Consider the following 26,079-nt stretch of genomic DNA (forward strand, 5'->3'; position numbering starts at 1 on the left):
TAGTTATTTCATCGCTGTTCTTCGCGCGAGCTCCCCGCAGACCCGCGCGCTGACTATTTGGACCGTTCAGGGACTCAAACACGAACCGTGTTACTAAACTGAGGATTTCCCCATTTTAACCTAAAATATCTGCTTATATGAGCCTGGATTTTACTTACTAACGAATTAACTGCACACGGGCTGCGGGTATTGCAGGTTTCTGCGTTTTTAACTCGTGCTCTTTGCCTAGAAGTGGACGGCGTGGTTTTTGAGATAAACAGACCCACAAAATGGCAACAGACGAGCTGTCAATGAAGCTGAACCGCCGGCTGCAGATCGAAGACGGTGCTCAGGATCCTGTAGCCGTGGACGAAACTCACGAAAACGGGGCTCATGACAAGCCGTCCACAGCGAGCGCCGACTCGGAACTGGAGGCGAAGCTGATGCGTCGCGGCGAGCTGAACGAAGGGGTGGGAGAGCACCAGCAGCCCAGCATGAAGGTGTTCAACCCCTACACCGAGTTCAAGGAGTTCTCCAGAAAACAGATCAAAGACATGGAGAAAATGTTCAAACAGTAAGTACTCTTGTGAGCGAGGCGAGAGTCAGAGGTCATCTCTGACCTGACCTGTCCTCGATACACCTGGCACGCCTTCAAATCTCACCATTAACGTGTAATGTGACGAAGTGCAGATTAGGCTGCTGAAGTGCCAGTAGAAAGCAGGCTACAGCTGTAGATGCTGCGAGATCCTGACCATGTGAGCCATGTGAGCGTCTTTACTGCGGCGTAACGGTGCAGGCTGTATGAATATATCGCTGTATGAATATATCGTTAATCGAAATCGTGATGTTTTCTTTCACGATACTGTTATTTTAGTGCTTCAGGGTATAAAATGAACCCACTGAGAAGTTAGCTATTGTTAATAGCCATTGATGTGAAGATCCTGACCAGAGTTCAGACTTTACACATTATTAAGGCTAATGCATTCATGTGATCCAGAACATATGAATAAGTTTTATCAAAATAATGCAGGCCAGGCTTTATCCCTGTCACAGTAAGGGTTCATCTCTGTGGTTTTGATATAGGCCAATACAAGACCTATTAAAAGTCCAATGTAAATACAGAAGGCTTGGAAAAGGAAAGATGTGACATTATGGAGAAAAAAGTTCTACGTATCAAATTAAAGATATGTATAAGTATGCTACCTCTCAAGGGTGAATGTTAATAAACACAGATAGGCCAAAGTATGGTTGAAATTAGGGCTGGGCAATATGGCAGAATGCAGCATCCCAACGCTTTTCACAGTACATATGTCACAGTATTTGCTTTTTTCTGACACCTGATAAGTTGGAAGAGACAAAAAAAAGAATCAATGGTGCCACATTAAAAAATCAAAGTCAGTCAAATTAAGAATTATGAGAACACATACTTAACTGCACTCAGTCCAGTTAAACATGCTGTCTTTGTGAAAAACATGCAGTTGGTCAGTGTGCTACAAGTACTGGTTTCCTCAGAAAAGTACATTGTAACATAATTTGTCACTGTAACGATAAATATTGTTACATTGCCCTGCCTAGCTGAAATTTGTTTTAGCCATCCTGTAAAATTTGTCAGATGTCAGTTATTTCCCTCTGGTTCCAACCCCTCCCAAAGATATTTTGTCCATATTATAAGTTTATTTTTCTAGTTTTTGACAGTTAAAGCCTGTACAATTGCATACATCTAGTCAGTCATCTGTGTGGTGATAATACACAGAGCAGCAGCCCTATTGTTTGTCCTATTGTGTTACTCTGCACATGGTGTACTTCAGGCAAGCAGCCGCAAATGTCCCATAAGACCAAGATATGGACATAAAACAGCCCCACCCAAACTGCCTTCTGCACACACGCAGTCGAATCAAATAGTTAACACCAATAGTGAGAAGGTGAGAATGGTTCTTCTCATACTTTTGTGAAGTATTTTGGGTAGTGTAGTGTGGTGCGTAGAAACTGCACAATCCTTTAAGCCATCTTTAACAACTGGTTCACTGAGCAGGTGCAGCCAAAAACTGTTGAAATTCTAGTCACACCTTCTTGTACACATACTCATTAAACACTGTTGAATGTGGAGCAGCTGAAGTGTTCCCCTCTATGTGTAAACGCCCCCCTTCCTTGCATTCTCAGGGTCTGTTTCATTGGGCAGGGCTCAGCTATGTCTAATTCCAATATCTTCTTTGAATTGTAGAGCTCCAACTAAGCTCTGAGAGCAAAAGGCAGAGATGTTTCAGAGAGGTGGTGGTCTTTCAGAGCTGTCCTGGGATTGACCCCTCATTCTCATGGAGACTGGTGAACATGTTGGAGCAGCCCGTAACAGAATAGACAGGCTTTCTTTTATATAAAGAGCTGAGCACTGAGGGAAGTGTTACACAGAGAATGAGAAGGCTTCCTCTCCACACTTCTGCTTCTTAATACTTATCAAATTGTCTCTCACACACAAAGTTGTAGTTCCAGACAGAGCCATCTTTGTACTGCCACAAACAATCGGCCACTAGAATTCACCCAGACTGTGAAAATAGCTGTTTTCTGTGGAGGATGTGCTTGTGAGGACTTTTTGTTTGGGGAGGGGAGGGTATTAGGATTTTAGGAACAGGAAGTTGTAACTTGGAGCATTCTCAATTAACACGCACTTCTATTTGAGATCACATGTAGGACTTCTTTCATGAGAGTCAAAGTTAATCTCCACTGTCCCAGTTTCCACCTATGTTATAACAGGAAACTGATTCTGAAATCATTAACAGCTGCAAGTTAGGCTGCTAGCTTGTTAGGAAAAGCCCACTCTCTGCCAGTTTTCATGGCAAACAACAGATGCTTGAGAAGAGCAAGAGAGTTTTTGCATTTCTTCGTGAAGTCCTGTGATAAAGCTACCTTCATTGCTGCCTCAGCTGTAGAAATGACAGCCTCTCTAATAATGGCTCCCTAGGGGGAATGCCTATGTTGTGGTAATGTGCAGGATGAAAATGAGCTCTCATGACTCAACATGCCTTACTGCTGCTGAATTTCACAATCAGCCTTATCTGTACCAAGCTGGGATATTATGCAAGACTCATATGCAGTACAATTCATAAAAGAGAGAGGTATGTAAAATCAGGTGGAGACCTCAGAGGTAAGATGGGGTTTTGTCCTGGACATGTTCTGTCATGGCGGTTCCTTTTCTTACAGAAAACATGCCAGGCCTGCATGATCTCAGATTGTTTTGCTTACATTTCTTGTCAGACACAAGGCTGGACAATACCGAGACTTGCTAGCAATTGACTAATCTGGCAGCTGCATTGGTGTGGCTATAAACTGGCTGGCCAGAGGGCTGTGGCCGATTGCTGTCAAGTTAAACATTAACCAAAAAGGGTTTTTTTCCCAACCGAACCTTTTACATGGGTTGTTTTTTCTGATAAGCTTGTGCTTGTGTAGGTGCAAGGCACTGAAAGTCCATCTTTTTTTGTACTCATTGTAGTGTAGCTTACCCCTTACAGGTTTATGGTAATGATACCATGCTTAGATTGATTTATTGCAATTGTGCATGCAATAAAGATACTGTGTGTGCTTTGTGAAGGCTGTTTTGTTCAAATGCCTGAGGTTATGAATAAAGAAACCAAGGTAGTGGTGGGGAGGGGGCACTGTATAAGGCAGCGTGAAGCCATACAAATACAAGAGCCCTGCCTAGGGAAAAAAGATCTTGAAGTACCTTTTGGTAGTTGAACTCCCCAAACTAACAGTAATGGCCAGAAATTATGTTAGACATGATTCAGACCTTTGTTTAAACTAAAAGAAGACAATGAGGGAGAACCGTAAGAGACAACAGCTAGTATTAAAATGAGATCAAATAAGGTGCTTAAAAACAAGGTAATAATAATGTTAATTATTATTATTTAATAATTAATTCACTGAAATAATTAATGCTGGAAACAGTAGTATGTACAGTCCAACACGTTAAAAAAATTATAGGGGAAACATGGCATATTGCATAGTAAATGACGTTGCTTGAAATTTAAACAAAGATGTCAATCTAAAGTGTTTAAAGTAAAAAGACAAATTCTGTTTTTATTTCGGCTAGCCTAGTCACACTGTATTTTATCTTGTACCTTTTTAGCTGGAAAAATACAAGTTTTGAAGAGTTAAGGACAGTGCACACCGGATGTGAAGTGATTTGTTTGGAATGTTATTTGTGCTGGGTAGAATGTCTTCAGATGACAGAGATATTGTTTACTTATCACAAAGAGGGCAAATTTTGTCATTGGGATACTTTCCAATTTTGAAAAAAACAAATTGTTGGTCAAAAGTTTGCAAAAATTAAAGAGGATGAATGGACTGTTAAAAAAACTGTTTGATGCGCAAGATATAATCATTTATTCATGTGCTTTAATTACTTGTTGTTTAAATAAATCATGCAAATCACGTTTGGTGGGTAGAGGCCTTTAGCTGATACCAAACATGACATTTCCATTAAAGATATACCAATAGAGGGTGAAATGAACTTGAGCTTGTTGTTTATTGACGCTTTTTATGCCATTATGCCTTTAACTGGATGCAGTAGTCTTTTTATGTTTCCTTCTTTTGATTAAGCAGACAAGAAACTGATCAAAACTTAAGGCACAGGCTCTTCACTGCGATCAGATAGAGTTCAGACATGTCATGGTTTCTAAATATAAGAATGTATAGCTTTTGAGAAGCAAATTTGCATATCAGGAACCCCAATTCATTCTAGAGTTTTTAAAGCTTTCATCATTTGTCTAAATATTTAAGAATTTGGATTCATCCCTAATAAATGTCAATCTCGATAGGTCAGCCTGCTTAGCTACGCAAAACAATCGCATGCACACTGCTACAGGAAAGTCAATTTGACCTCAGTTTCTGCACTTTGAGTAGCTGGTGAGCAAAAGCAGGCAGTAAGTGTAGGCTGGCCTCAGTCCAGGGCGGAGGAAGAATGCAGGTTCTGCTTGGCCTCGAGCCATTCAGGACAGGTTCACCTCAACTAACTCCCATTTCAGGATCCGCTGATGCAAATACAGGCGTAACACGCAAAGCTGTAATAGATAGGGTGTCTAAGCAGGGTTGCTTTGTTTGGGCTCAGATACCACAACTTACTGCAGAACTGGTTGTGGGACCATATGTTGATATGGTGGTGTCATGGTCGTCTCTTTGTGTCCATTTTTTGTTTGCTGAGTGAATAGAAAGTGGACCTAGATGCTTTACATATCTGTATTAAATGTGCACATGCATGCGTGATGAGCCGTTGAGTTCTCACGAAATTGGTCTGCAGGAACCTGTTGCATAGACAGATTGATGGTAAGAGCATGTCTTTGCTCATTTGAGGCACACCTTCCTTCTGTGTAATTCTCATAGATCTGTGTAAGCTGTTTACTTCTAGACATATTTATTTAGTCTGTGTTTGTTGTAAGAATTGTGGAAAAAAACAAGTATCTGACGACTATTGCATACTGGTGTAGCATAGGATACTCTATAAGGATCTTGTCTGATGACTCATGATGTGTTATTGCCCCACAGTATTGATGTCCCATTTTTGTTGAACTGGTTTAGCCAGGTAATTTAAGGCACCTTCAGGAGGCATTGGGCCAAACTTACAACAGCACTGCTGGTCCCTTTTCTTTTGTAAACCTCAGGAACACTACTGGGTTAATGGGGAAGGCAATCTGCTTAATTGACTCTGTGCTTATACTTGTAGCCCCCATGCTGTGTGCACATATGAGAGAAGGGGGCTTTAGGCCTTCTAAGTAGCGTTCCTGCTGAATTGCCGCTGGTAATGAGGGAAGCGAGAGATAAGCTTCATGCTCTTCCTTTAGCTGCCCATCTTGAGGTTTCTCCCATGCTATATTTCCTCTTTAAGAGGAAAGAGCTAGGAATGCTGTGGCTTAGAAGGAGCTTGTCAGTGATACAGTGACCATGCTGACTTTGGTTCTACAAAGTTGCTCTTGTAAATAATTGGTTTGACAGTGAAAATTATAGTATTTCTTTAACATCCAACAGGTAAGGGTGTGTTCTCAAAATGATGTAAAGCAGAGAGAAAATCATGTTGTGATTAGTGTATCCATGTCCTCCAGGTTGTTTTTAATTCATTCTTAAACGGATGATTCCTAATCGTCCATTTCCTTGTCCCTCCATACCCCCCATGGTAAAGAAGCCTCTATGAATAGTAACATCCTGTCCTGTATCCTAAAATTTCTAGGAATGTAATGGTACCCTTTCCTTTTAAGGAGAGTCTGAGCCATCATAGCTAGTGACGGCTGGTTATGATATTGGATGGAAAAAACTAACAAGACCCTTCCCATCTACAACATGAAATCAATAAAATAAGCTGTCAAGCTTCAATGTTTAAATGTTGAACTTCACCATTACATTTTCAATGAACTACAACATAAGCAGAACATAATTAGATTCAAGTTAAAATTCATTACTGAATTACTCTGTAAAACAACAATATACAAATTATTGATACCGATACTGGTATTGTGTATTGGGCCAATATCATGCTCATTTACTTATACTCGTACTCATAAAAATTCATACCAATGTCAGACACCTGCTGAGACTGTGTGACGTAAGCCTGTATACACTGCTGTAGTAATAAAAACGACTCAAGCTGGCAGTGAACAAGGGTCTGCTCACACAAAGAAGCGTTACTGACATCGTGGCAGGCGGACACAAAGCCGACAGTCACTTTAAATATTCTGTCCTGCCAGGGATGCACTGCGATTTTAGCCCATGTTAAACACATTCACAACTACTTCGCTAGTACTGGTGGAGAAACATAGGCTAGCAAAACAGATGACACCGTATACATCTACTTTACTCTGTTTGACTGAGTAGAATATATATATATATATATATAATATTTTATTTTATTTTATTTTTTTTTTGGTAAAACTGTCTTTGTAAAGTGGGCTGTAGAGAGATTGTAGTGTCCTTTCATGTACGTTTAGTGCACAATGTGGATAGCTAAGCTGTTGTAGCTCAGTTTCCCAGTGTGTTTGCTCAATATTGTGTGATGGACTATTAATACTTAGTTAGACTCAGCAAAGAACAAGATAAAATAAAATAAAAAAAAAAAAATTCTAAAATCGCACAGTGTATGCCTGGCTTTAGAGAACGTTCAACCACAGCTCAATCAGCCAAACAAAAAACTTCAACACAGTTGTAAAACTTCACAATTGAACTCTTCGGATTAACCTCTGTTGCATCAGCCTAGATGTGATTCCTGCTGTCACTGTGCTGCAGAAAATGTTGAAAGTGACAGATGAGGAGGATCGAAACTATGAAACATACTTTATTTATAGCTGTACAGAAGTGCTTTTCTGTCACTCTTCTCCACTGCAATGCTGCTTTATCCAAGGCAACTAATGTATAGTACATAGCTAGCTAATGCACTTCTTTTAAAAGAGCTTTTAATCAGTATTTAGTGTTTTTTTTTACTGTTGGTAAGTAAGTACATTGCACTCATTTACACTAACAACTACTTAATTCTAAGTAACTAATTTGTTATGGTATCAGACTTGGTATTAGAGAGTTCTAAAAAATATGTGCTCGCACTTGTACTCGGTCAGGAAAAAATGGTATGGATGCATCCCTACAAATTATTTGATATTATTTAACTATTTCACTGTATCCAACTCTTAGTGTAAGCAAAATAATTTTACCTCGAGTGTTTCAGCGCATTTTAGAAGTGACTTTCCCACCCCACAGAAAATAATGGTGGAAAAGGTGAAACTAGGCATTGCAGGCTTAGAAAATTAGCCCAATATAACGGCTCTATGGGGCGTTTCACTCTGTGTAAAACATCACAGTGCAAATGACACAATCACAGATTGGCTGTGTGAATCTACAGCTTGGGTCAGATGTAAATCAGCCATGTCTTTAGCCTGTTCATATTTTTGGTTGTGCTGTTGTTCTTGGGTCCACAGATGTCAATTATTAACAGCAAGAAAAACAAGGCGGATGCCAAAAATGAAACCTTACTTTGATGCCTTTTTTCTTTGAAAGACAGGGTGGGCCTAGGCCCATTAGCCCATTTATACCAGCCATCCCTGGCCCACACCCTTTCACACTCACCTGGCATAGTCAAAAAAAGAAGGACCCTAGTCTCTGAGGGCCAGTGGGAACAGCCTATTTGCTTTGGCTGCTTTGATAGGCTCTGCCCACTAATTGTGTTTAGCAGTAGTTCCTTGTTTGTTCTCTGCTTCAGACACACAGAGCTTACACCTACTCACACCTACACATGACTCACAATCTACCCATCACAGACGCTGACGATGACTCATGAAAGCAGTAGGAAGCATAAAAACTTGGCCACTTACTTTAGAGTGGCCATATGCACTCTCTTAATACACAGTGCAGTCAGTGTAGTGCTTGTGACAACCTCCCCAGTCTGTCCAGGATGTGTTTCTGGCTTTAGTTTTTCTTGCTGCCCTACTGTCCAACCCTTGGGATTCTAGCTATCAGTAGCAATTGGCCATTCCAGGTGGGATTCTGCTTAAGCACCAGTGATTAGTCACCTGGTCTATAATCTCAGCTGCACAGTTGCAGTTCCTTCTCCACTGCTGTGCGCTGTGGGACTGCTTCGAGTCCATTTGCTCTACTAAACACTTACTGCACAGGCCTGACCTTCTGGTGTCTCAGTTTACTCTGTAGAAGTGTGATTTTTATGAGCATTAATAAGCAATATGATGTTGATTCTTACCAACCATCACCAGGAGTTGGCAGCACCTGCTAATATTTACTTAGTAATAGTAAAACTTCTGTTGTATTTTTAGATGTTATTTTTACTCAGTTATTTATGAGGAAAGGAAGGGTGGTTTCCATTTTACTTTATCTATATCTGAGGAACCATGTGGAAGAGCACGAGAGAGTGTAGGAAAGCATCTGTGTCTGAGTAATCTATGACTAGTTTAGACAAGAACTGGAATGTATTCTTCTCGAAATTTGATACTGGTTCATAGCACAACATTGTCAAGCTACAGTGGTTCCTCATTCACTAGGTTTGGTTTCTTTTGGCTTTGGTTATCTGTTTTTGCTTGACAGTTCTGTGTGAAACCATCTCATTCCAAAATTTGGAATCGTCTCAGCAGTAACTGTGCCATAGGTTAATGTAATTAATAGGCTCTTGGCTCTGTCAGTGGCTTTAAATAAGATGAAATTACTCTGCCTTCTTCCAGCATGAGAAATTCCGAGAGCTGAATCGAGCTATTAGTGTTAATGTATCACTGTTACTGTTGAGTCTTGCACATTTTATATTGATTATGGTCAGGTTGCAAAAGAGATGGTAAGTGAAGCATTGAGTGGTGGGAATATCATTTTCAGAGGCTTCTAAGAAGAAACTCATTTAAAGTCTTAGAAGTGTGTAATGTTATTTTTACCAAGTTGCCGGTTTAATATATATATAAGCCAGCGTTGTACCTGCATTCATTCTACATTCGCTTGGCCTTGTTATCAGTTATGCCTACCATATAGATGTAGATCAGTGGATTCCCAGCTCTGGTCCTGAAGCCTTGCCCTGTACATTTTAGTGTTTACCCTTCTCGTTACAAGCACTTTATGACTTGAAGTGGGTGTTTTGGTAGCAGGGCAGGGCAAGGGTCGGGAACCTGTGGTGTAGATATGCAATTACTGACTGTAGACCATCTGTTGCTGTGCACTATTTACAAACTCCGGCAACACTAATATGGCACTACCATTAGTGCCACTATTGAGAATGACCCATCCCCCAGATAATATCTGGTCAACGGGGGTCTATGGTGGTCCCTTTCCACCGATGGACAGAATAGAGGGGACTTATGAGTTGTACAGCAGCAGATGGGTTTACACCTAAATGTGTAATGAGGGGAGGTAGAAAACTAATAAACTGCCAACTTGATGTGTAAGCCGGACAGTCCCATGTGCTTTGGTTTAGCTCCAGGGCAAGTAGGCCTGCTGTAATTATTATTTAATCGCCTGTTGGCGATTATTTAAGCTGACCACAATTATTTTCTACAGTTGTTGGGTTTCACAATCGTATGCTAATGTTTCAAGAAACAGAATATGATGTGTATGGGTTGAAGTAAATCACATAAATAAAAAAGCATGTGATGGGTATTTCAAAAACAGCAAAAGTAATGTCTGACTTGGTGCTGTAGAGGACCGAGGTGAGTAATGTATGTTTTTTGAGCTCCAGCTGTTTGTCGTCATTTGGGAGCTAATGTGGCGTTCGTTTGAAGCATGTAATTTTGGAATTTTCCACTTCTGACTCAGAAAAATGAAAAAATCAAAAGAGCCACTCAACTGTCTGGATGGTGTTCTCAACACTGAACTCTGTGTATGATGTCAGGTCAACATGGCTGCTCACACAGTCGGTAGTAATAAAGACCCATTTCTCTACTTTTAAATTAGAATACAATAGTATTTGCTTTAGATCAGTCAACATACCGACACAGTAGTTGGTTGAACTATAACGTTGACCATAAAGTTCACTGTTTTGAGAAGGTAAATACATCATGAATGATAAAGTTATCACTCGTGTCACTAATGTTAGCAGGCTAGGTCATTGCTAACAATAGTCGCTTTCATAGAGGCATTCACATTTTTCCCACTTTGTAGCTTCAACCAACATGCAGAGCCTGAAAATGATATAATTCCAAGCTCCAACTTCCCCACTTTGCAGCCAAATCGAACACAGCATAAGAATCGACAACTGTGAAACAAGATGGCTAATCAGTTAATTTGGCTGCTTAGAGCCAAGCCATAGTTGCTTGTTTATTACCATTATTTCTGTGGCAGTTAGTAGTAAATTTCTGATGGGCCCAGAGGCAAGTTCTCTTTTTGTAACTCCGAAAACAGTGGAGGAGCAAGTGATCTCCCAAGATTCCCATGACCCTTTGCGGAACGGGCCAGAGCTTTGGGACCTCACAGCTGGCCAGAAGCCGGGATATCACATAGCGCCGTCTCAAAAGCAACTTTTAAGTGGCTGTGTGAGTTTATGAATTGAGTGTAGGTCTGGCATGTCTCTCATGATCCTGTTTGACATAAGCCAGGTGGTCTTAGTGAATTTTTTCCTCAGATACAGTTAGGGGATACCGAGTCTCCTTCTCCTGAATTTAATTTAATATTCTCCCTCAACAGCATTCTGCTGAGCCCAAAGAATGGTGCTATAGCTTTTCATAGGAACGTGCATGGCTATACACAAGTGATATAATAAGAATGTGTATGAAGGTTTGCCCTTTTATAAAACAACAGCCAGTGGATCAGAGTAATGTTTGACATTAAGAAAGAAAAATGCCATAGAGCAAAAGCTCTAGTCTGTCCTTCATGGGCATTGCAGGCACACAGTGTCATACATTGCTGAAGGCATAATGGCTCTCAGTTCCAAGGAACTGCAACCATAAGAAGAAGATCGTGTAACGCTATTTACATACTGTTAGTACAAGCTTTCTGTTGAATTATTCAAGTCTGCTTCCCAAGTGGCTTATGTAGCAAAAACATTGTGTATGTGGAACAAGTTTACCCTTTTCCAGAGGATTTTTTATTGGAGTTAGTGTCATCGAGAAACTGTTAGTGATAAAAAATTGTGTTTTTTGTGACACTGTTTTTATGTTTTTATATTATACTAAAGGGTCCATATCCTATATTTATTCCCCTGAGGTCTTCTTATGATATTTGTGCAGGTGTATGTAAAACAAACTGTCATGTTCATGACATTCATGACATTTACACTACTTAGAATTTGAGTGTAAACAGGCAGCGCTTGACAGCTTTAGGTTGAATAGGTGGAAGTTAAATGTGTTAGTTTTTAGAGCTTAGTTTCCTTTGACAGTTTGGCCTGAGAGTGAACTGTATGTTTAGACTGTATGTTTACTGATGTTTACATACCACATCAAGTGGTTTTACTTCAAAAAAAGTGAGGATTGCCTATGATGTGGGCCCTTTAAGTTTTCCTAGTTTATTCTTTCTCCTTTAAAGTATTTTGAAATAGTTGAAGGCTTGGTTTGTTAATGTTCAGTGAACTTCATTTTATACCTTTGTAAATGCTTGGATGCTTGATTAATTGACAGTTGTTTTTTTTATTAATGTAAGCAATAACTACTCATCTAGTTACAGTGAAGTAATGTACAGCGTAATTCACCACAGTGTTTGTAGACTAAATGAATCCAGAATTCAGCCAGGTTCTGTGCTTATATTCAACCATAATGGAGCTCATGGTGGCCAGAGGCCTGTGTGCTGCAGTTGTGCTGCCATATATTTCTCAGTGTGGCATTCTCTGAGACAGAGGCCAGAGAGAGCAAATGCACACAGCCTGCAGCGCACAGAGATCCGTTACTATGCGCAAGCTCACTTCCCCCCCATTTTACACACGTGTGCTTCTGATTGAACGCATCTGTTACGTACATGCGCTGTCATAAGAACTGGTCCTCGAGCTTTCTGTGTGTGTGCACGTCAGAGAGAGAGGGCTTTCCCATGCCTGCTCTGGTTAGCTGTTGCTCGGCAACCAAGGATTAAATCTGAAGGAGATTGGCAGAGAGAAAAAGCGAGAGAGACAGAAAGAGAGGGAGTGAGCAGAGGAGCAAAGGCTGGAGCGATGCCTGGTTGTCTGCTTGGCTGCTTTCCTCTACGAGTAAACCATACAGTCCATTACGCTGCCGTATTATTGTTTATAATGGTGCAAAAGACAGATCAGTAGCAGCAAAGAGGAATCTGCATGACAGCTTAAACATAAAACATTATTGTTGGAAATGTATAAAAAATGCTTAAAAATTACCTACGCTTCTTTACATCACATGAAATGACCAGATCTTCTATGCAGGTAATTTAATGCATCTTCCACACAGTCTTCATATTTTTCATAATTCTTGTATGGCAAAGTACGACAGAGAGTGCAAAACCAGACGTGCTCTAATGGTATACTTTCCAAATTTTTTTTCAATGTCTGTATATAAGGGCGCAATGATAAACAGTGGAAATTGTTTTGTCCGAGTTCATGACCCTAAATAAACAGCTGGTTCAGGCTGATTTAACTTGAACTCTTGTGGCTTGTTCCTGCTCATTCAACCCTGGCGTCTGCTTTCAATGTCTTTTTCCAGAGTCATGAACGGACCTGATTGTAGTCAGTTCAACTTGAGCTTAAGATGCAAAAATACTTTTCAGCCTTATCTGTTCAGTCTTAGTCATTCAGTATATCAACATTTGTGAAATAAAAAATGCACTGATGGCTTACTAGAGTCTGCTTTCACACTCGCTTTAAGCTCCATTTTTGAATGTAATATTGACAAATTCACATTGTCATTAAACCATATCTCGGGTTATGTGCTACTAAAATATGTATCTAAACCTCAGAACCTGTATTTCAAGTGCTCCATGCGCCAGTGATACCCCCAAAAAGCCAAATACCAGTGAAACTAAAAAGGGTGTTATTTTAGGTTAAATGTGTCTGAACAAGTAACTACTTACATCCAGACTATATGTGGCTCAGACATTGATGTTGACATTCTCCAGGCACAAGGAGGCCACAGGAATGTGTGTTGGTGTCAGTCAGTTGACGTATACACAGTGCCTATTTTCACACTGACTATGCGCAACGTTCGTCTCTCACTGTAAGACACTGCGCTCTTTTATTAATTATTCACATTGCAAACTTCATGTATTCCTTAGCTGCACAGCATAAACTCAGAGTCCCTACACAGATGACAAAGTATGAACACAGCATTGCTGCCTTCACGTTTTGAGGTCAGTTTACACAACAGAACTTGCAAAGTTTTTTGTGGTCCATTAGAATAGGGCAACTGTAAGTCTGTGACAGTAACGTGTGGGGAAAATAAAACCGTTTGAATGCTTAGGTGAATTTATTTTGTAGATCCTGGAATGTCCCTTCACTTTCAATAAGAACCATATCTAACATCTAAAGTAATGCTAAAATATTCCTAGTGTGCGAAATAGTATAAACAGAAATGAACAATGTATAGATAGATGTCAATATTGCTTTCTAACCTGACAAGATAAAGGAGAATGCATGTAAAGTAAGCAGTGGCATCCCTGAGCTGAGCCAAAAAAAAATGATGCTGAATGTTGTGTTATGTCTGAAGGTTATTTGTCTTATATGTGCATCTCTTACACTCAAGCTTTCATCTACGTCCATCAGATGCTGCTGGAGGTAAATAGTACATTCGTTAATTCTATTAGCCATGAAGCTGAGGAGGCCATTTGTTTGACGCCCAAAACCAAGACATCCAGTACTATCCATCTGCAGAGCCACAGTACAGCAACTTTAGCCTCTACACTTTCAGACCCGCACTTTCAGCTCTCTGCACCTCTGTTTAGGATCTGCAGCCCCACTTTTGCTCTCGTGAGTATAGGAGTAAACGGTAGATTGAATCTACTACATTACTCTTATTAGGTGAGAGAAACCATTTTTAACAGAGAAACTGTTTGTATTTATTGTAACATTTCTTTTAGTACTTGAGTATATTTCGGTGCTGTGTAAATCATGACTCATCAGTACCTCATACTGCAAGTCACTACATGAGAGGTAGCGTGATTTGCACTTAATGTAAAATGCGTTATCTGTGTTTATTTGTGCCATAGCAGTATAATGGTGAACAATACTAATATCTTAAGAAGAATTTCGACTGGTATACCGTATGAACCGGTATATCTGCCGCTACTAGTTAAACTGTGTTGGGGGTGGGAGTTTGATGTCTATTTAAAAAAATAAATAAATAAATAACAATAGCAGCACCACTTTTTCTTCCAATGATTCCTTCTTCTCTGAAGCCATTTCACTTGAGTCAATTTTGAACAGCCTATTTTACCTGATGTGTGAGAGCTGAGACCTGATTTAACTTCGTTTTTCCCAAGATCTGATGCTGTTTTGTCCGAGGATGTCCCAGAACTACCCACCATACCACTGGTTTGATGGTTATTTAAACCAGCGGTAAATTAGTTTTTAGCATCATGGGGGGCTGTTACTGCAGTAATTTTCTCATTTTCTCTTTTTCCCTGAGTGTCCCATTTCTTTGTTTGTCCTCCGATTCCCCTACTTAAAGAAAGTTTTTCTCATTTCTTTCTTGCCCTGTCCTTTCCTCTCAGCAATCTGCCCCATCTCCCTGGCAGGAAGCATTCCGCACATTCTGTTACTCCCCTCAGGAGTGGTGAGGGACACTCATTTGTAATGTTCTTCATAGACTCTGCTGCTTGTTTCTCGCACTATGGTATGGAGAAAGACGGAGTACATGCTCAGACTTTTTCCTGAAGGGGGAAAAAAATGAAATGTTTCTTCAGCTTTCGTTCAAGTTCTGTCCTATGTAATACAGTGTGGCTCAGGTTTTTGCAAGCTCCGAGTTGTCTTGCATAAGTTTTTGGTTGGTTTCTTGCACATCCTCTTATAAAGCCCATAACCAAAAAAAAAAAATTGCGAAGGAAACGTACTGTACATAACTCACCATATGCAAAACTACTAACTGTCATTTCATTACTTATTGTTTGTCACCTCTTGACTTTACCACATTAAAGACATTTCTCTTTCAATCTAAGTTTCGAGTTAAGTGTCGGATATTTTTAGGTCCTCAGCCTCCTCCTGGGGTGACATCACTCATTTAAATACTGTGTCTGAAAATAAACATTTCTAATTGTGTAGATGGGCGAATGGATGGAATAATGGACTACCTCAGTCCTCAATAGCCTTGGTATTTTCATAGGGAAATATTGGGAAGTATACAAAAGCTTTATTTTTGGCTCTGAGGCGGTTCAGCACAAAGTCATTTTTGCATCAATGTGTTTAAAAAAACAAAAGGTCAACGAACTATTGTGTAGGACCTTGAACAATTGCGGGCAAGAACTGCTTTACATTTTCAGAGCTTGCTGCAGATTTATTATTCAAATACCAATTATTTTCCACTACAGCAAAAGAATGTATTCTGTGCTAAGGGCTAACATGAACCTTAAATCAGCAGCTTGGTCAGATGACTCAAGTCTATAACAGGAAGTCCTCTCTGAATCAACTCTGTGTTTTAATCGACTGGAAAGTTTGTGGCTCTCTGTTGCCTTTACTTCAGCACTCTGCATGAGGAAGTGCTGATTGCCCCAGCTTCCTCAATCATGATTCTGTTTTGGCTTCTGGCTTGAAGTTAGACTTATTTGGTCAAAATGGAGCTCTACAGTCATGTTTCTTAAAACTGTACCAAGTGATTTTTTTTTTTCCTGGGAGTTTGATTCATGGGCAGTGCCCAGGTTGTCGAAACAGCACTGTTCATCTTCTGAAGTTCCTATTATCTATCCTTTCACACGCTTGTGCACTAGCACAGAAACATTTCAAGTAGCCAAGAACCTTAGAGAACTTAGAAACAGATGTGAGGCCTTTGAAATGCCTGTTTGCGCCCACATATGCAGGGGAGAAGGTCTGAAAACTGTTTTGTGGACAGAAACAGCAGTATGAAGACTATAGGTACTTTATGAATACAGGTCCAACTCTGTAGTATTATCTTTTGCAGTCTTGTATAAAGCTAGTCTTGTTGGGTGTTAACACTGTATTTAACGCTTTTAATTCAGCTGTTGAGTGAGTCATGGTAGCGTTAACACTAAACCGTGCAGGTTTGTGTAGCTCTTCAGGTCTGGCATTGAAGAACATTTTTGCACCCTTAGTAGGCTTGCCTTGCAGTGAGAGTGGGTCAGCAACCAGCCTTCACTGACACCTTTCATTAAACCTCAGTGAAAAACAAGGCTGGGCATTAATCTCCTTCAAAGCCAATAAAGTCTGTGGAGCAAGGTTAGAGAGGGAGAGTGAGAGAGATTCTCACCTTGAGAGGATTATCAGGAGTCTTTGGGGTCTTCTGTATGTGAAAAGTGCAATGCGTTCGTTGCCAGAGGCATAAGACTAAGGAAGTTGAGCATAAAAGAACTAACCTAACACATAGGAAGTGTTTGTTCTGTTTGTTATTCTCTCCTAAGTGTGGGCAATGGTTGGTTGGCTGGTTGCTTAGTGATGACTTTCTTTACTCTGCAGCTAACCTTTAACTATAATTTTACTTTAGCACATTTCAGAAAATGGATATTTAAGATAACTTCTACAAAATAATATTTTACCTGCAACCCATTTGGTCAGGTTTTCAAGACGCACTTGATAGCAGGCCTGCATACATTTCTGAACCTGCCTTTGTCCCTAGGCTAGCTTTTCAGCTGGCAGCTGTGAAGGCAGAACAACTAAACAAACTGAAATTAGCCAGAAATGAACAGAATACAATTCAATCAAGATGTGAAGTGCTTTACAGACTGGCTGGAACAAAATAATAATCTGAGAAGTACTGAAAGAGATGAGCTGAACCTGATATTGCAAGGTTTAAAACTCTATCTGTAATGCAAAAGGGTTCGTTTGGTGGAAGCAATTGTCAATATGAAAGTACCTTTGAGATGTCGTTGAGATGATGTGACTGGCCAGATCCTGTGGATTTGATAGTTAATTGGAAGCAGAACTCGTGCACACGTTTGTGTGCTTCTGAATAATTAATAGTGGTTGTCAGATGCACAGTACATGGTTAATAAGGAGAGATAAAGGTGTGTGTGTGAGACAACAGCAGGGGCCCTGTGTCTGTAGACAGTAATATCGCTGCCAGCTGTTGGGGCATATGGACACAGCCTCCATATTCATGAACAGAGTGCACTGGGACAGGGTGTGCAGAGCTATCAGGAGGGAAATCCCCATTACTGAGAGCTGGTGTACCACACACTGAACAGTCCTCTGAGAATACATATGCTGGAGGTGTTTTATTTTTTATTTTTTAAAATCTAAAGAATCTAAAGTTCTTTGTTAACAGCTGTGGTAGCTCTAAGAAGTGATGTGAGGGTATAAAGAGTTGTTCCTCCACCTTTTGTGCTCTTTTTGTCACAGATACATTTTTTTTGTTTTATTACTCTTTAGGCCAGTCACTATTAATAGGATAAAACTGATTAAAAATTAACTGATTCAAGATTACCTTCTCTGTGAATAGACAGTGGTCAGTTGGTGATTTGAATAATGATAATGCATGCTATTTTTCTACTGCTCTCTTATGCATTTTATGCCTCGTTTTTTATATTTGTTTATTAGTGAATTATTTTCCTACTTCACCTTGAACTCTCTGTTAATAGATAAACCTGGACATATTCAACCTTTGCATTTTGGAATGACTTTTATGAAAAATTCACAAGCTAGAAATGGTAGCTGGCTATAGTGCGTGTGCACGTGTGTGTCTGTACTGTTAGTTTTCTACAAAGCTTCAGAAAAGCCTTTTATTCACAGTGTGGTGGACAGTAGGATGGTAGATTTCTTTTTTTAAGTCATTATATGACTGTTTTTACTTATCTAATTCATATTCATGTATATCTATCTGCCAGAATCTAAATAAAAGATTGCTTATTTAGAGCAAGACTCTGCTGATTATAAACTCATTTGTATTGGGGTGGGACTGTTTATGGATTGTTACTTTTGGTCACCATTTTCAGGGTATGATAGAATTTAACTCATGAAACATCATACTCGTATTAGCTTTTATACCTCCCACTCCCAATGTAGTCATGTTCTTCCTCGTTGGTAAATCAGAAACAGCTCAGTATTCCAGATCTAGATCTACACTCACACAGTCCTGGAAATGAAAGTTCACGAGGCCAGAAGACATTTAAGCTTGCTTAAATATAGTGCTTTTTGTGGCTAGGAGAGAGTGGTGGAAAAGGGGAGGGGACAAAAGGGTTTTGTGGGAGTTTTACTCCAGCCTCTGTAGCTTTAGTAATAGGACTCACTGCCTTGACAACGCAATTTATTTGCACAGGTTTATGTGTGTTGATGTAGAGTGGTTAAGAGCTGAGAGGAAGAGACTTGCTTAACTTGCTTCCTGATTTCATTGCTGCTCAGTGGCACACACATGGCCTAACTACTGTGCTTCTTGACCAAGTCTATAGGCCTGTGGCTTCCGACACCTCTGGTCTCTCAGTCTGCAGAGAGCACTTGCAGCGCTTCTTAACACCCTCTTTGTCCCTGTGTCCTCTCTGCCCTCTCTGTGCTGCTCTGTGTTTGGCTTAGAGTGTAATCATGACTCCGCTCTGTTTTTTCACTCTATCATTTCCTCCTCTACTCTGTTTTGCTCCCTTTCTCATTCGATTTCTACCTTTCTGTATTCTAACTGTATTCGTAACTGGCTGGAGCAAATCAAAGCTTTTGAAATGATCTTACTTTGTTTGGTATTCCACCACTACCCCATAATTTAGTCTAGAGTTTGATTGTTTGAATTTCACCAGTGGTTGTAACCCATAAAAATAAAAAGAATTAGAGGCAAATGTGGTATGGACAGCGAGTGAAATTAAGTGTGTTTAGAGCATGAAGATTTAGTGTGTGGAGTAATCTAGTGTGTGCACTCTGTGGCTTTTCCAGTTCATACAGACTGAATGGAGCAGGTATTGCATGCTGCGTTTGCACAAACTGTAACACTTAATGTCTTGCTTATGGTGCCACTGTTACTCTTGTCACCTCAGCACATCCTGATGCACGCTCTAAACGCACAGTGACTAAATGCATGAGGTGAAGTTTTAAAAATAGCCTGTTGTTGCTTCATACACTTTCACAAACACATGTACTCACACACGTTCTTTCAGTTAGTTTCTGCAGCTTAGTTTTAATAGCACAGTGATGGATATCAGGTGCCAGTATACATTCCATTATACTGACATCCCTGTTCTTTATTGGTTTCGGACAGTTTGAAGAGGTATTGATTAGTGTGGATTCGTCTCTCTCATTGTATGATTCCAGTCACCATGAAGTTCTGAAAGCAAAATAATCTGGATAATAAAGTGGATCTGACTGGAGAAGAACATGTTCTTTTCTGGACTGCAGATGCCAGCTATGCATTTTCTAGTGTAGCTGCACCTTTGCAGCTGTGAAAAAGCTTGCTTGTTTGTTTCCTTTCTCCTGCCAAAATGCTCTTGGCAGAGTGGCAGTGCTGTGAGTTTATAAAAATATCCCCTTCAAAAGTAATTGCCATGAAGATCCATTTTAATTCAATTACTAGATGGAGTGTGTGATTAGTCAGGCCTTTCAGACAATGTCACTTAAAGATGAGAGGATGTCTGAAGGACTACATCTGTGTCTTCACTGTCTTTTCAGCATGTTTCTTTATTGGATTATTAGGTTTCTACTGCCCCCTGTAGGCCACAACTGATATTTAAGTACCATCATCTACGTTAGAATTTCTCCACTCCTGCCTTTCTCAGTTTAAGCTGATGCTCTAGCAAGACCTAAATGTGTTTCTGCAGACCTGAATTCATTCAGAACACTAAAGTTGCTCTCTATCTCTGTGCAGGTATGACTCAGAGAAGGACAACTTTATCGACCTGATGGAGCTGAAGCTGATGATGGAGAAACTGGGGGCTCCACAGACTCACCTGGGCCTGAAGAACATGATCAAAGAGGTGGATGAGGACTTGGACGGCAAACTCAGCTTCAGGGAGGTAAGACAGGCATAAAACCAAAGGCTTGGTAGCCCACATTGTACTAGAGTAAAACTGCGACTGCTGTTTTGGTCAGTCATATCATTGAAAGTTAGTAGTTAACATCTACAATAGTTATAAATAATGTGGATTAATTTATTATTATATACCTAACTACAGTTATGACTATTTCACAGCAGTTAATTCTGCTGTGCAGAATTACATATTAAATATATAATCATTAAAGAGAATATCCTCTTCCTCCCTTTCTGCAGTTCCTCTTGATCTTCAGGAAGGCGGCAGCAGGGGAGCTGGCCGAGGACAGTGGGCTGCATGTCTTGGCACGTCTCTCTGAAATCGACGTGTCCACTGAGGGAGTGAAAGGAGCAAAGACCTTTTTTGAAGCCAAAGTAAGGCACTGTTTCACATTCTTTTATTTAGATATTTTTGTTCTTGAAACAAGTCACTTGTTTCTTTCTGTTTTCGTTTAAACAGTGTACTTGTATTATTAGCAGTAGGTTGCGTCATTCAGAGTGGTTTGATATGGTATGTTTTAGAGGAACTTACTGAGGGTCACGATGTAGCCAATTTATTTACTATCCAAACGAGTTGTGAACTTACATGTGTCTTCTGAGATTTTATATGTAATATAGATAATGGTAATAAATAATGGTGTTAGATAATGATGAATTTACTTTACAGCATGCCTTACAACACTGCATGTACCTCAATTACCATCAAATGTTTGTCAAAACTGTCATAAAACAAAGTTTCAGGCATCAGGCAGTATATACACGGATACTGAAACAAAAAGAAGTATGTGGCCTGTTTCAAGACCAACACCTTACTCTCTGTTCTCCTTTACTTTTTAAATGACTTTGTATTTTATAGTTTGTAAAGCACTTTGAATGATGGCAGTGTATGAAAGGTGCTATATACATAAAATTATCATGCCTATACACAACCATCTCATGCAATAACGTCCGGTGAGGGAGCTTTTAGAGGTATTTAATGTATTTAATGTCTGGTTCCTATCACTGCTGTGAACAATTCTGATTTGGTAAGTTTCTCTAGAACAGAGTATTTCACATCAAACTAATCTGACTGACTTGCTTTAAATCTTATGCAGATATTTTAAAAAAAAACTTCCCTTTAAGTAGCATCACATCAATATATCCATGCAAATTTAGTATGATATGAGCTTATTTCTGATATCATTTCCTCCTGCCAGGTCCACGCCATTAATGAATCGAACCGTTTTGAAGCGGAGATCCGTAACGAGCAGGAGGAGAAGAAACGGCAAGCAGAGCAGAAGAAACAGAGACAAGCGGCATTCAAAGAGCTGCAGTCAGCCTTCAAATGACCGCCTTCGCTAGAAGAGCCCAGCCTAAACCATCCCCCTCCTCACCCTTACTGTCTGTCTGCCTGACTGTGTTTCGTTTATCAGAGCGCCCTTAGCAGAGATACTATGCAAGGCTTTTAGAGGTGTCTGTTCACTTCCTGAGAGAGGGGTCAGAGCATAGTTAATGACTGTAAGTAGCGTATAGTAACTTGAGTCCTTACAGATGCTCTTCTCTTATGGATGTTGAACTTGCAGCCCTCTGAAGCACTTATCTGCCTACATTGGACTGGATGTGTCACTCGGCTCATTTGTACTCTTTTCTTATATTTTAGCACACGCATCTGCATGTGTGAGAAAGCTTTTTCACCTCACTTGGGTCCTGTTCTTAATGTTGTTAAAGTGCACCAGGGTATATACATTTTAAAGGAAGTTTGAACTTGTTTTAAATTTTTAACAGTTTTTGAAATGCAAATTGTTGAATGATATCGCTGCATCCAGTCCATTGTATTCCTATTGTGTGCTGCATCCAATGGTATACCTTGTTTGCATCAAAGTTCCATGGTATCCTTGCTACCTACCTTAGCACAGCAAAGCCTTTGAGACAGCAAACATTAGTACATGCTCAAACCTTGTATGAGAGGGTGTTACTTTTACACTGTGGTTTGGAGGAGCTATGAGTGAGTGCATGTGTGACGGTGCTGGTTGTGGTGGGTGTTTTTGTTTTTGCATGGTCACTGTGATGTCTTGACAATCTTCCCCTTTTGAATGGATCTCTAATGTCAGGTAGTGTTGCTCCCTGCCCCTGTCTGTCTTTTGCTTGCACACATGCAGAAAGAAAACAATCATAGTATTGTCAGTTATTGATACGGCCTGTCACAATCATGAAATTTTAGCTGATGAGTAATTGCCATAGAAATAATTACAATGAACAGTTTATTCGTCTTTTATTCGTCTTTTGTCTTCAACTACTAGTACAAGCCTAAAGCAGCCAGTAGGCTGGTTAGTAGGGGTGCAAAATGATGTCGAAATCGTGTCTGTATCAGCAGATATTTGCTTTGAAAGGAAATATCGGCATCGGACAAATGTTTAGGTTTGACCAATATTTTAATTTCACTTGTGTCTTATACTCTGGAAGAACAGAATGTTTAGCCAACACTGGGTCACAGCACTAAAAGATCTGCATTTTATTAATTTTACTGCATTTATAGCCCATTAAAAATAAATGTTATATTTCTCTGAAGTGCTATTTCAGATAGAAGTAGCCCCAGGTTCTACATTTTATAAATATTTATGTATCTGCATTAACAAGTATGTACATGGAAGATATTGGGTATTGGTATCAGCCTAAAATTCCTATATTGGTGCATCCCTGCTGATTTGCCATCTTGCTTCTTAGCTGTTACTTAGTAGCTACCAGCTGATGACAGAGACGAATAAACTAACATTACTTAGCTCTGCCTTCACACGGTATTGAAGCACCAGTCGGAAGATTGTTGTTGTTTAAGACATGCCATGTCTTGATAAATGTGTTTTCTGCTTTCTGTAGTGTACATGCATTTGCCTCAACCCAACTGATGAAAGCGCACCCAATTCATATTCTGTTTTTGTCGTAAACATAGAATTTTGAAAGCTAAGAACTGTGGGAAATAGGCTCAGACTTACAGCTTTAAACTTAAGTAATTGCAATCAGCTCAAATTATGTAATAATTGTGACAGACCTAATTGCGTTCATTTTTTATCGCTGTGCAATTGTTTCAGCACCCAGTCCTTTTGTGATTTGCAGAGACCAAAATGTTTTCCTACATATTTTCCATGTTGGCAAATAAACCAATGCACTTTTCTTTGCTAATAACATCAGGCACTTGATTTTCATCCATGTTCCAATCTAGCTGTTCTACTGGGAAAGCGTACTCAGGCCATACGTCTGGAAGACTATGCTACTATGCTGCTGGCCATCTATGCTAAGTGCTTCCCCATTTGTATGTTTGTGTGTGTGTGTTTGTGTCTCTAACCAATAACTGTGAGATGCTGATTTGGAGGGAGGGATTTAAGAGAGATGGGCATGATTTTGGGCTCTAAAATCCATCTCCTCAGTTCAACTGCATGAGCTCTTTAGTGTCAGCTGCCAGTGGAAATGTTCTTGGTGCTTCTTGTAATGTGTTGTGGCTAAATTAAATCAGGTGCTGGCATGAAAATATCAGTCTGCTCACCTCTCAGCAAAGCCCTTTAGACTATTATTCGCACACGGTAATACTGTGGCAAGGTGAAGATAAATGTTTTATTTTTAGTTGCCTTACACAGAACAGCAGAAAGAAATGTCTTGCTTTTTTAACGAGCAGAGACAGAATATGCATGCAGTGCAACTTCAAACTTGAGTTAGTTTGTATGAAATTGTAATCCAAATAATAAAGTTTAGTTTAATATGGTAAAACAGGGAACTGCTCACAAATTAATTTGAGCTTTCGAATTAGTGTTTTTAATATTCGAATTGAATTTCAGTAGTTAGTCAAAAAGAAAGAAACTGGCAGCACACAACAGCACAGGTAACTACGAAATGTATAAAGAATAGAATATTTTTTCATGAAATAAACCTAAGATGCTTTTAGTTTTGTATAGTGAGGAGTCTTGTGAAAACAAGCTTATTTTCTTGAAACGGGCGTCGTCCACAAATTTGTTTCCCTGTAGGACAATGGCTGTGGATGTCAACTGTTCCTCACATTCAGAGTTGTATTCTGTGATAAATATTAGTGTTTTCTTTGTTTGTTTTTTTTAATGTTGGAAACAATGTTGTGGACTGTTGCTATGCATCGTGTTGTATTCATAAAATGTCTAGTACAATATATTCACTGGCAACTTGTCTTATTGTCTTGTGAAAATGCAAACAATATGCATGAATCTGTTTCACAGTCCTGATATTTCACTTTGTCCATTTCCTTATGTTTTTCCTTTCACTGTAACCAGATTAAATGTGCAGTGGATATTGAGAGATGAATGTTGGAGTGCATACAGTGGCAGTTGCCAAAATAATGGAAACACTTGAGTAAATGAGGGATACAAATGACATTGAGGCCGGTGAAAAATAATGTGAGCCACACATAATACAATTCAATCCAACTGGAGAATCTAGAGCAGATTTCACGAGATGTTCCGTGATATGGTGTTTCTAGGATAATAGAAAACCCTGTTTCAGTGGTTATGCTGGATTCCACCATGATTGTCCCAAGTTGTGTTCATCTGCAAAAGGTCCCATCGAAATACAACTGCTTTAGGTTTCTACATTAGAATCCCTCATTTATTTATGTGTTATCATTTCAAAGGCACTTACCAGAAAATCAGTGATTGGTGGATAGAGGACCAATGCTTTCTAATTACACCAGTTTTCCAACTCCATCTTCTGTGCAGGGAGCCTAAATTCTGTATTATTGCTAGATGTGGTTCTGATTTTGTTGTCTTTTCATGGTTGTTTTACAACACTGTGCCAAATGCTTTAGCAAAGTTCAGTTCCTTTTCCATAAAACCTCATTTAGTCATTTATGATCTTAAGTCATGTATTTAAGAGCAGGAAGAACACAAAAAAGTGCATTGCATGTGGCTCCCAGCACTGGGATTGTGAACCACGGTTACACTTCATATCAGTTCATTTTAGTTCTGTCCTTTGGAACCACCAGTCAGTTCATATTATTGTTCTGCATGTGGCTCTTGAAGCAGGTTAACATGGACTGACTGTGGTCACAGTGCACTGTTTAGGGAACCTGTGGACTCTGTTAGTGCTACAAAGCTTATATGGATGCCCTCAAATGATAATGATCTTGAGCTCTTAGTAAATTCTAAAAATGCAAAAACTTAAAATTGATGCTTTGTGCAATGTAATGGTGCAACATTATGCAATTGACAGAGATGGATGAGTCCAGAACTGTAAGGTAACAGAGAACCTGGCAAACAAAATGAAAAATCACAGTGATTAAATGTTTTATATTTCATGTTTCCCACGCATGCAATCCTCACATTTTTCAAATCCTTCGAATAAAAGGGTTTCAGTGGCCTTGTGCCATCTTTAGCCGTATCTTCTCGTCATTGTCTGTCGGTGGTGTTGGTTTTATCCTTGTGTAGGCTTATGATTATTAAGTGGCTAAATATGTAGTTATTTTTTGTATAATTCTTATGGCAATAAAAACATTTAACATTAAACTTCTCAGGTGTGTGTTTCACAGTCATTTGAGAAGAGTAGCAGAAATTACATTTGGGGTTTTGAATGCCCTATAAGAATACGCTTACAACACAATCTGGTGTTGAGGAAAATAGCC

The 26,079-nt window shown here is 39.6% G+C and overlaps 1 protein-coding gene across 1 annotated transcript; it reads left to right on the plus strand.

The window, feature by feature from the left end:
• On the plus strand, positions 1-25,963 carry efhd2 (EF-hand domain family, member D2). Its single transcript, XM_036579261.1, has 4 exons — positions 1-553; positions 20,307-20,454; positions 20,709-20,843; positions 21,665-25,963. The coding sequence occupies exons 1-4, from the start codon at positions 270-272 to the stop codon at positions 21,794-21,796; spliced, it is 699 nt and encodes a 232-aa protein (XP_036435154.1). The 5' UTR covers positions 1-269; the 3' UTR covers positions 21,797-25,963.
• The last annotated feature ends 116 nt before the right edge of the window (positions 25,964-26,079 follow it).

The sequence above is a fragment of the Colossoma macropomum genome, unplaced genomic scaffold (assembly GCF_904425465.1).
Source record: "Colossoma macropomum unplaced genomic scaffold, Colossoma_macropomum, whole genome shotgun sequence".
Lineage (NCBI taxonomy): Eukaryota > Metazoa > Chordata > Actinopteri > Characiformes > Serrasalmidae > Colossoma > Colossoma macropomum.

Excerpts from the sequence above, each read along its gene's own strand:
- efhd2 (XM_036579261.1), top strand. The coding sequence starts at position 270 with ATGGCAACAGACGAGCTGTCAATGAAGCTGAACCGCCGGCTGCAGATC. Across the intron at positions 554-20,306 it reads ATGGAGAAAATGTTCAAACA|GTATGACTCAGAGAAGGACA; the intron begins GTAAGTACTCTT and ends ATCTCTGTGCAG. Across the intron at positions 20,455-20,708 it reads GCAAACTCAGCTTCAGGGAG|TTCCTCTTGATCTTCAGGAA; the intron begins GTAAGACAGGCA and ends CCCTTTCTGCAG.